Raw genomic sequence first — 11,797 nt, 5'->3', positions numbered from 1 at the left:
TCGCCGAGATGTGAATATGAAAACGTATTAGTGAGCGACACTAATGAGCTCAGGAGTGAATAATAGCAGATCTATTATTATTCACTCCTGATATTATTGTATGTTAATGTTTGAACCTAGAATGTCTAGCATTTTATAAAATGCGTTTATTGTTAGTTAGATTTTGAAGCATCAACGGTCAGATAACACTGATTTTACGCGATCATAAAACCAGTCTTTTATATAAAATATGTTTCTCGATTGTATCTAATTCTCACCCGGCCCAGATGATAGACCTTCAAACCTCTTCTCCTTCTGGCCGTTTGTTACTTTTGTGGTCAAAATACAATTTATGCAGATATTATTTTATATTCACTCAAACTGCTTTCACGTTTTCGCTTTTTAAAAGATTGCTACGAAGAGGTGTCAGCACATGACCCGTTTGTCACCAGAATAGTCACAGGACAAGCGTCGGTTTTTGAGAGGGTCACCTCAACTAGACTGGATCCTTCACATGCGTGATGCTACAATAATGTTTTCTTCCTCTTCTAGACTGAGATGGCAGCATGACTGCTTGCTCAGCCTGAAGCTAAGCACGCGATACCCGCTAAGTATTATTTCCCCACGCGTTACCTTCGTGCCTTTTTATCTTTTTATACACAATTGCGTGGTTCGCTCGGAAACTTGCGTGAACTCGTATATGCGCATTGTAAAAGACGTTTTCTCGATATATATTTAACGCGCGATGAACTCGCAGCTCGTCCTTTACTGTATTATCTTCCTGCTAGGCAAAGCATGGATCAAAATGGTGGCTCACCCTGTCGGTATGAAGACATACAGCATGTTTGTTATGAGCAGCTTCACAAAAGCAAGCGACTCTGGCCGCCTAGAGTATCATGGTAGGATAAATTACCTTGAAAGTATTCGGCCAAAAAAGCCACTGACTTTACAATGAATAAAGACGATAAAATCATTACTAAAAAATTATTATTAAAGTAACGTGAAATTTAACAAACAGCCAGAAATTCTTACACATATAAATGCCTTGAAAAAACATAATAAGATACTATCAAAAATCTATACAATTCAAATCAAGCAATTCTAGCCGAAATACCCCAGATACTATTGTCCGTGTGTGCCTTACTGGCATGTATTGGTAACTCTATAGTTGTATATTATGTTTGTTGCATTGTTGCCCATTATAGCTGCTAACGATTACCTGCTCGCGAAGGATGAAATTACGAGGTCTTGCGAGTCTATTCACTATGGTCAAGTTCAGAGTTTGCGAGGTCGGCCGCGGTTTAAGATGCTCGTGAGCGATGATGAGTAACCCCGGCCTACAGCTGTAATTACCTCCAGGTGAGTAGGACAGCTAGCACCCACTGAAATGACGGTAAGAAAGCATAGATAGCCAGACGCACGCACCGCGCGCGCGCACACACACCACTCACACACCACATCACACACGCACACACAACGCACACACACACCACACAACGCGCGCGCGCACACACCCACACACGCACACACCACACACACACACACAGCACACACACACACCGCACACGCGCGCGCACACACACACACGCCGCGTACGCGCGCACACACACGCCACACACGCCGCACGCACTGCCGCACACAACACAGCGCGCGCACGCCCACAACACCACACGACCGCGCGCACCACACACGCCCCCCCCCCACACACCACAAACACAGCACACACCACACACACACACACACACACACACACACACACACACACACACATATATATATATATATATATATAGTAGCCCTGCAGACAGGTCTTAGAGACAGCGTGATCGGACAGACCTGGCCTGCAGGGTTACGATATTGTATCTAGTCAGTATTAAAAGAATCCCTGTTTCACATTATAGAAAAATCATATTTCTCCACCAGATAGCGGCACTACAGATGCTAAATCGGTTGCTGGACAGCGCAGCCAGTCCCAACATGCGCGTCTACCTGCAACAGGAGCTGGAAGTTGCTGGACTAGACTTACAGCAGCTACAAGGCAGCTGCAACAGCGTCGATGAGCCCGCAGATAAGGTGTGAATACATGACTATGTGTATTATGACCATGATATATCGCATTTCTCAAGTAATATCGTATTGCGTGTGCCATCCTAATACTTGCGTTTTGGACACGCATAACTGTGTAGGTGTGTTGCTGTGGTCGTTATTGTTTTTAATTAAAAACGCCTGGTACCTCACAACGAATGTTATTTTCTAGTATTATTAAAAGTTTCTTCTCACTAGGTGGCAACACTAAAGAATGAGGTCAGCCTTTGGAAGAACAACTACATCGACGTTGAGGTAATTGCCGACAACATGCTCAAGGTCAATGGCGACAATATCCTGATGAAGAACAAAGTGACTCACCTACAGAATAACTTGATGGTACGTATACATTTATTATAGTATACCAAATTTTCAGTGGACTTCTATACTGATATAGGCACAGTATACCCGCAGTCATTCGGGAAGCATGTTAGATGGGCGCTATGACGTCTTTGTTGACTAAAAGAACGATGTGCTTGCAGGCACTGGAGCATGAGCGAGTGGCAGTGTACAGGACAGAGCAAGATCTACGAGATGAGTGCGCACGCTTGCGCCTACGCCTTGACCAACTTGAGAGTCGCGAACCAAGCGACGACGAGGATGGCCCGCCTGTGGTGCCCCCTCGTGTTAACCTCACAGGAAGTGCATCCTCACGCTCTTCTTCCCACAGAGGCGTCATGGACAAGGTGCGTATGATCAAGTCATATTAGCAAGGCCAACGTTCATCACGTTGTCTTTATAGTATCTTAACATATTAAAAGTATCACAAATTAATTGGCAATTAAAATTTCATTCGTGATATTAGCACAGCCGAGGCATTGAGATGTTCTGGTAAAACTGAGTGAAATAGGTCCATCAGCATAGTCGAGTTGTGGTAGGGTCAGGGCACCGTTGGTTTCCCTAACTAATGAATGCGTTCTTGTGTGTGTGTGCGGCAGATTCTCCCCCGTGGTAACAGCAACAGCCTGACGTCACTGTCCACGAGTTCGACGCACCGTCTCAGCAGTTCATCCAACTCTCCGGGCACGTTGCCGAAATCTCATCACAAGCGGTCGCCGACCGTGGAGCCGGACCTCATCGTCACCTGCCCGCTGCCGTGGCTGATGCAGCCGGAGGCGGCCATTAAATTCAACGCCTCACACAGTGTCGACCCCTACATTCCCGTCTACCAGGACATCGACGTCTACGCGCCGAGCAACTATCACCATGCCAACGGTTACTACGAAACACGCACGCGCAGCTTCAACCAGCAGCGCCCTCTGCCGCCGACGCCGATGAAGGCCAGTAAATACGGGCACGATGCCGGGCCGTACGTGCCGCTGTACCACGAGCCGCCAACCTACATACCAGCGCCGGACTACGCCAAGTCCCGGTGCGCCGCTGTAGAGCATGAGATTGACGTCATCGAGAGCGCGTTTGACGGCATCGACGTCGGAAAACGTGCCTTCTTCTGAGTGGTGTCGCGATGGACGTCGGAAAACGTGCTTTATTCTGAGCGGTGTCGCGATGGACGCTGGAAAACGTGCCTTATTCTGAGCGGTATCGTGATGGACGCCGGAAAAAGTGTTTTCATCTACGTCACGTGACTGATACTGAGAGATCTCACGATTCGAGAGATCTCGACGTTTTCGTATTAGTACAGGAGCTAGTGGCAAAATTCCCATCTGTCCTACACGCACACGCACGCACGTACACTCACACACGCGCACGCACACTGACACGCGCGCACGCACACTCACTCACGCGCGCACGCACACTCACTCCACACTCACACGCGCGCACGCACACTCACACGCGCACGCACACTCACACGCGCGCACGCACACTCACACGCGCGCACGCACACTCACACGCGCGCACACACAATCACACGCGCGCACGCACTCACACGCGTGCACGCACTCACACGCGTGCACGCACACTCACACGTACACGCGCACACACGCGCGCGCTCGCTCTCCCTCAATCTCACCCCACCACTCACACGCACGCACGCAAGCACGCACACACACACACACACACACATATAACGCCGTTACATTATAACACGGTATTATATGTACAGGTGACGATAGATTTTTTCGCCCCAAAGCTACTGCGTCTACGTACGTCCGTTGCGTGGGCGAGTCAAATATGACGTGTAATATAGTGTGAATAACTTTTATCTGCTTCACGTTCGATGATGTATAGCGCAAGATTACATGTAACCTATTATTTATACTGATCATAGATTAATTATCCGTGATCATTGTAAAACTACGCACGAGATTTGTTCTACTTTATAGGTTTAGCATAATGCTAAACGAGTGTCTGATCAAATATGTATTATGCAGTTTAATAGTCTAGCAGCACGCATAAATCAGTAGAGTAAATTTAGCTCCTTACTCCGCGTGGACTAATTGTATAAGGAAGTTCCATGATTCCATAAGTTTAGTTTTGAAATAAAAATGTACATAACAACGTTGCATTTCGTGTCATGAGTCATTCAAAGACTAACAGAAAGACAATTTATTGGAGTAGGACAAGAACGCATATTATAATAAACATTGTAGTCAAACTAAACATATGTAGCTTGACGTAGATTAATATATATATATATTATCAGGAGTTAATAAAGACAAAATGTGTCTTTATTAACTCCTGATATTATCAAGATATTATTTGTTGTTTTGTTTCTTCATAGCCAATCTATCAACACATAGAAACATTAACTGTGTTAGTGGACTTTTATGCAAAACAACAGAATATTACAAAAGAATCACAACACACAGGAGCTGACTTGCAGCCTACACATGCACCATTAATTAAGATCACCAAACGTGATCTCGTATGACTTATTTCAATACATGACCTTTATATAATGGCCACATTGTTTCCTAAAGTTCTATACGATCACATCAATATCGGTGCACATCTATGGCTTCCAATGCTTACAAAACAAAGTTTCACCACCTACAGCACCAACAGCAGACGAAGGCTTTAGTATCACCCTGCTGGCTGCATACAATGACACAAGTACGATGGTAATGATCTTCATTACTAAAAACGCAGGACAGACGTCCACTGCGGTGCATGGTAGACACTACTTGCCCTTATTATAGACTATGCACTGTGACCAGTACTGGACATGCACTAGTTAGTCCATGGTGTCTATCCCGCAGCGACCGCGTCGCTGGGCGGCTAGTCGTCGTCCGCGTCGCTGAATGGCTAGTCGTCGTCCGCGTCGCTGGGCGGCTAGTCGTCGTCCGCGTCGCTGGGCGGCTAGTCGTCGTCCGCGTCGCTGGGCGGCTAGTCGTCGTCCGAGTCGCTGGGTGACTAGTCGTCGTCCGCGTCGCTGGGTGACTAGTTGTCGTCCGCGTCGCTGGACGGCTAGTCGTCGTCCGCGTCGCTGGGCGACTAGTCGTCGTCCGCGTCGCTGGGCGACTAGTCGTCGTCCGAGTCGCTGGACGGCTAGTCGTCGTCCGAGTCGCTGGGCGGCTAGTCGTTGTAGCGCTGGGCGGCTAGTCGCTGGGCGACTAGTCGTCGTCCGCGTCGCTGGGTGACTAGTCGTCGTCCGCGTCGCTGGACGGCGACCAGCTGGCGTCGGACTCGTCCGAGCGGTAGCACTGCAGCAGATCGGCCGTCGACGGGGGAAGCCTCGGCTCATGCTCGCCATCTCGCGAGTCACCGTCTCGCGAATCGCCCTCTCTCGAGTCGCCGTGTCTCGAGTCGCTGTCTCGCGAGTCACAGTCGAGCAGGACCTCATAATCGAGCGCGCTCAAGCTGTCGTCATCATTGGGCGAGGAGGCTGGGGAGGCTGAGGAAGATGAGGATGCGGAGGGGGAGTCGTGGCCAGGGCTCCAGGAGGAGTCGCTGCTGTATTGACGGCTGGCCGGGGCGCCGACCTGCTCCACCCAGCGCGGCAGCACGCGCATGCCGCACTCCCGCTGCACCCCCAGCAGGCCTCTCACGGCCGCTTCGACACCGTCCGTGTCCGTACTGCAGAGACACTCACCGCTGCACCTGCAGGTGGCGCCTCTCTTAGCATCGCCGACCGACTGGTCCGCACTGTCAATGCTCGGCGTGGGGAGAGGTGCACGCGGCGCGGCAAGCGTTGTCGGCTTCCCGCCCGGCGCGGCCGACGTGGACGGCGCGTGTTTGCGAGCGAGCCCGCTGGCGTCGATGCAACGCTTCTTTTTTTTCCACGTGCTCCACGGCTCCAGGTGGCGCTTGCGTGGCGACGACGTCATGGCGGGCACGGGGGCCTTGGTGTCGTCGTCGCTGAGGTCGACCGTGGAGATCTTATCCTCCTTACTCACCTGCACGACAAACTGTACGTCGCTGTCGCTGCTGATGGTTGTGGTCGAGAAGGTGTCGCAGTCTCTGTCGTCGCGCAGCTGCAAACTCGGCGCGTTCGCAGACGACTTCACGTCAACACCCACCCGCTGGTGTCCCGAGTTACGGCCAACCCTGCCACTGTTCGCCGTGCCGCGGCTGTCTACATTAGATGCTTGGTTTCGTCGAGGGGAACACACCGATGCAACAGAATTGAAGCCCGACCTCGAAACATCTCTCAATTCGAATCGCACAGGTTTGTGAGTACGGTTCTCGGTGTTCGCCGCACCTGACCGGCTCTGCTCAGATGAGTCACTGGATAAATCAACAGAGTCTGTGAACGAGGTACGAGAGCTTACAGAATGGTCGGGGCTAGACGTCTCGCATGAGGACGCGCGAGATGAAGACTCGATGCTAGCAGTCTCACCACCTGGAGACTTCTTTCTCTTACGTCTGCTGCCGGCGGCGCTCACACGCGGATGCTTTGACGCGGTTTCATCGCAGGAGTCAACGTCCGATTCGGAAAGGTTTGGCTCGCGGTCATGCGCAGCCGAGGAATAGTGTCGCCGTGCTCTGTCACAGTGCGACAGACGCTCGATTGTCACCCCGAGCGACTCGCGATTCGCGAGCTCGATGGATTCATCCGAACTGAGAGAGCTGAGGGGGTCGCGCGACCGCCGGCTACAGCAGAGCGAATCGTCATCGCACGCGTCTCGCAGGGAAGCGCGTGAACGGGAAGCGCGTGATTGGCAGCTCGCTCCACTGCTGCTGGACGACAGCTGTATAGTCTCGGCCGTGTCCGGAGAGGTACGCAAAGGCGACCTGTGCAAGCCGACGACCTCGAATGAAGCGACCTCGTCGGTAGAGGATGCAGTCGAGCGTATCGCATTCACGCGCGTCGCCGTAGAAGTGGCGACTCCTGGTGGATCACCTTCTACTGGTGGCGCCCCCTCAAACTGCGCACGAAAGCTGCACTTGTGCTTCGTTGCTACGGATTTGCTCGATCCCGCGTCGCTGTAGCTGTGCAGTGCGTCGCAATCAGGAAGCACACTCGTTTGCTGCTGCTCGGCCAAGGTTGCTGTTGCTATGAGTCGCTCCCACAGCCTCTCCAAAGCATCAGGCTTTGATGAGTCCACGTGCTCATTTTTGGCGACTAGACGAGGGGAAGGAGATTTTCTAGTAGAGTCATGCCTACCTACTAGATGGCTAGAATGTCCCGCGTGTTCGTGCACGCGTCCTTTAGCATCGTTCAGAACGTCATCCCGTGCCGACGTATCACAGCTTGGAGCAGTCACAACAGGCATTCTACTTGATCGATAAAGATCTAGACTAGCGTAACCTTGAGATGGACTTGCATCGCATTGGCGATTCAACCTACTGTGGCACGCACCTGTCGGCACAGAGGGCTCATACTTTGGTCCCTTTGGGCACGTGATAGGTAAGTTTATTGGCCCATACCTTAGGTGCATAGTGGAATAAGTTGGGTTTTTTTTGTACGTATGATCACGCAGTGAACTTTCTATGTTTGTGGGGATATGTATTGGGCTCACGAACGATATAGGTTTACTTACTGGGCTTGCTATCGTTGCTTGGCTATGTAATGGACTGTTTATGTATGCGCGGCTATGGCTCGGTCTCGCTACGGCCGTGGTGCTATGCACTGGGCTTTCCAGGATCGATTGGTCACAACGTGGAGTTATTGGTTGATAACGTAGACTTGTTGGTTGATAACGTTGACTTGTTGGTTGATAACTTGGACTTGTTGGTTGATAACTTGGACTTGTTGGTTGATAACGTGGACTTGTTGGTTGATAACGTGGACTTGTTGGTTGATAACTTGGACTTGTTGGTTCATAACGTGGACTTGATTGTTGATAACCTGGACTTGTTGGTTGATAACGTGGACTTGTTGGGTTATAACTTGGACTTGTTGGTTCATAACGTGGACTTGTTGGTTGATAACGTGGACTTGATGGTTGATAACTTGGACTTGTTGGTTGATAACTTGGACTTGTTGGTTCAGAACGTGGACTTGATTGTTGATAACGTGACCTTGTTGGGTTATAACTTGGACTTGTTGGTTGATAACGTGGGCTTGATGGTTGATAATGTGGACTTGTTGGTTGATAAAGTGGACTTGTTTGTGAATAACGTGGACTTGTTGGGTTATAACTTGGACTTGTTGGTTCATAACGTGGACTTGTTGGTTGATAATGTGGACTTGATGGTTGATAACTTGGACTTGTTGGTTCATAACGTGGACTTGTTGATTGATAACGTGGGCTTGATGGTTGATAATGTGGACTTGTTGGTTGATAAAGTGGACTTGTTTGTGAATAACGTGGACTTGATGATTGATAACGTGGACTTGTTGGTTGATTATGTGGACTTGTTGGTTGATAAAGTGGACTTGTTTGTGAATAAAGTGGACTTTCTGAATTTTCGATTGAGACATATATCGGACTTGCTGGAACTAGAATGCCAGAAGTAGTGTTTGGGCTGGTAGTGTAACATGCTGGACGACACCACTCCCTAGTTACTGTATCTCCTAAAGCTGGGCCACCACGATCAAGAGTTGTCAAACTCGAAGCTGAATTGTCACAGTCTGGTGTCGTATCACCTTCGTGACACAGCGTATTTTCCCTAGTGCATGTCACATTTCGACTCGTTTCTCCACCACCCTTTCCATCGTTGCCCGCCGCTGCTCCGCTCCCTTCACCCACTCCCGTTGTCACGTGCAGCGTCTCTGTGATCGTGCCATCATCGTCGCCGTCTGCTCCTCCCACGCCACTACCAATCATCGTTCGCAGCTGCATGAACTTACTGCTGCACCTGTTCAGGTTCTGATAGACAGCGATCAGTCGCTGGTGGAGGTGGCCTGACGTGTTCAGCACATCCTCCACTGTCGTCACCACGTCGCTGTCACGCATCGCAACATCGTCCGTGTCGCTGCGGGCAACGGCAGCAGAGGTCGCCGCGACGACGGACGCGTCGCCCGATAACCGCCGATTCCTGCAGCGAGCAGCACCGGCGTGGGTGCCAGGCGGCGCCCGGTTTTCGCCGGCGAGTCCACCACTCGCTGAGTCGGTTCGGGGCGAGTCGTCAAAGTCGCTGTCTGACCTATGCTCACTCCTTCTGATCGTCTCCGCGTGGTTGGAGGTCGCCATGGGCGGAGGTGTAGAGTGTGATCGATGCTGGTAGTACAGCCAGCCGGCGTCCGGGCGATCCTGCGTGGAGAGACGCCGCGGCTCGCGCGACGTCGAGCTGAACACCCACCAGTCGCCCTGCCTCGCCTCGCCCGCACCACCGACCGTCGTGTCCGGCGACAGGTGCCGGGACATGTTGAGGGCGCCACCGTCCTCAGCATCGCTGACGAACGAAGGCGTCCTCGCGTCCGACCGGTCGTCACGGTTACGCAGCCTCATGTGGAAGCCGGTCTCGTTACGCTGTGACCGTCTCGGCGTACGCTGCAATAAACGAACAAGGCAAGAATTAGAGATTAATCAGAGCATGCGATGATATAAAAGGAAAGCGAATCCTCACTACTGTGTGTGTGTGCGTGCGTGCATGCGTGCGTGTGTGTAGGGACTATTTGTTGCAACATTACAGTTGTGATGATATTGCGACAGTTGAAATTCGATTTGCCGATAATATTGCAATAATTGAAAAACTAATTGGAATGACATTGTTATACTATTTATGTATTATGAAATTGTCTATTATATTGTTGTCCACACTTATATGTTCATGTTGGCATACGTGTGAACGTTTTAGTTCACATTAATTACTAGACTGGTACCCTGTCATTCCACTGATCACATGCTCGTGCATAGTGAGTGAGCTAGTTGAATGGACCATGTGTAGATGACTGGGGACCAGTCTTATTATTATTTACAACAATCATGAAAGTGTTGGTAATGGTTTTCAGGCATATTTATGGGAAAAATCACAACTTTTAAGCAGTAAATAAACTAACCTGGTCTTTTAATGTTGCAATTACCGAAAACTCTGAATAGCTCAATGAACTATCAACAATAGTTGTTAATGCTTTACTTTGCCACTGATACATAACTATCGAGCCAAATGCCATGGCATCGATAGTTCGATTCATTGTTATACTACTACTCACTACGCTGTAATAGACATCCTTTGCCATTCAACTACTGTTGCTTATTTAGAACCTTGCCTCATATGCTGGGGTACATTCCCCACTCTCTTCCTCATCCGTGGTGTGAAATACATCTCTGATGCTGTCACCATCTGAGAAGGTATGCTCTGTCTGAAATTCAGTCAGAAAGATGTTAAACACGATTGATATGATGTTTAGAAGCATTTTAGAATCCACATACAAGACATAAATACTGTACATGACAAGACAGAAAACAGAAATTATATTATGTAAGTATATCAGAGGATGAGAATAAAGTAGCACCAAGTTGCACTCACACAAGCTTGCCTATTGTTCTATAATCAAATCTAGTTTTACACACAAGGTGTTGTCATACAAAATAAGGACTCCTAATACAAATTTCACAACCAACGACACAATAAACGATATCTTGCTGAGGTCCATCAGTGAAGTTAGCTGCCAGTCTTTGGACATGTTATGATGTCATACCTCATTTGTAGTGTTAAGGAGAGCGTCAATGTCAGAATGGCCTCGCGTGGAGTAAGGCGTGCCAACCAGAGAGTTTCTCCTACTATCTGATACAGGAGAACCTGCAAGAGCCTTGATGATCTCCTCTTGTTCTGTCAAAATACCAAATACCAAATACTGTCCATCTTAGAAAATGCTACCTGACCAGATACTGACAATAGATTAAGGTATTATGGCTTTTATTGAAACACCATAGCATCCTAATACTACACAAACTGCATAGACCATTATGATGTTGCTAGGAATGTACACTCAGCAAACATAGTTGATATCGATGGAGCACCATTTAAAGCATACAATTGCAAAATGAAAATACTTTAATAATTAATTAAATACTTTACGGAATTCGGCCCTTTAGCAACTTATTTTACAATAAGTTTCCTTGAGATTGGGATGTGGATGTAATAAACTAGTTAGTAAATTATTTATAATATAAAAAAGAACCAAAGTCCTCAGTTTTCAATTTTGTTCAAAGGTACTTAATTTTGAAGCATCAAGTCTAACCATACAGTTTAAGCTACCTAACCACTCCTGCCCAATTATTTCATTGGTTAGCAATAAGTGAATTATATCACCTTTCACTTTCTTTTTTAGTTCTTCTATACAATCATGTTCTTCTAGTGCATTGAATGGAATGGTCAGATCACATCCCTTTTGACATGAAACAACTCTGCAAAATCAAATAAGAAAATCAATAACGTGGCTTTCATAACAATGGCAATAAATGGTCTAATGATAAACAGCAAATAACTGTTATTAAGG

General features: G+C 48.6%; 2 protein-coding genes across 3 annotated transcripts in view; one reads left to right on the top strand and one right to left on the bottom strand.

The window, feature by feature from the left end:
* LOC106804792 overlaps positions 1-3,809 on the top strand; it is a 78,614-nt gene extending 74,805 nt beyond the window's left edge. For both annotated transcript variants that reach the window (XM_014806137.1, XM_014806138.1), the window contains 4 exons: positions 1,903-2,052; positions 2,263-2,403; positions 2,547-2,750; positions 3,003-3,809. In XM_014806137.1, coding sequence (XP_014661623.1) covers positions 1,903-2,052; positions 2,263-2,403; positions 2,547-2,750; positions 3,003-3,518 — 1,011 coding nt within the window. In that variant the 3' untranslated portion in view covers positions 3,519-3,809. The remainder of the gene's footprint in view (positions 1-1,902; positions 2,053-2,262; positions 2,404-2,546; positions 2,751-3,002) is intronic.
* Positions 3,810-4,530: 721 nt separating this feature from the next.
* LOC106804781 (signaling mucin HKR1-like) lies at positions 4,531-11,778 on the bottom strand. The gene is made up of 4 exons (XM_014806117.1): positions 11,611-11,778; positions 10,997-11,127; positions 10,565-10,657; positions 4,531-9,845 (listed from the first exon to the last, which is right to left on the bottom strand). Exon 4 carries the CDS (start codon positions 9,801-9,803, stop codon positions 5,607-5,609), a length of 4,197 nt encoding a protein of 1,398 aa, XP_014661603.1. The 5' UTR covers positions 9,804-9,845; positions 10,565-10,657; positions 10,997-11,127; positions 11,611-11,778; the 3' UTR covers positions 4,531-5,606.
* Between the last annotated feature and the right edge of the window lie 19 nt (positions 11,779-11,797).

This window comes from Priapulus caudatus, unplaced genomic scaffold (assembly GCF_000485595.1).
Source record: "Priapulus caudatus unplaced genomic scaffold, Priapulus_caudatus-5.0.1 Scaffold87, whole genome shotgun sequence".
NCBI classification, from domain to species: Eukaryota; Metazoa; Priapulida; class Priapulimorpha; order Priapulimorphida; family Priapulidae; genus Priapulus; species Priapulus caudatus.
The sequence above is the reverse complement of the archived record's forward strand: the minus strand, read 5'-3'. Positions and strand labels throughout refer to the sequence as shown.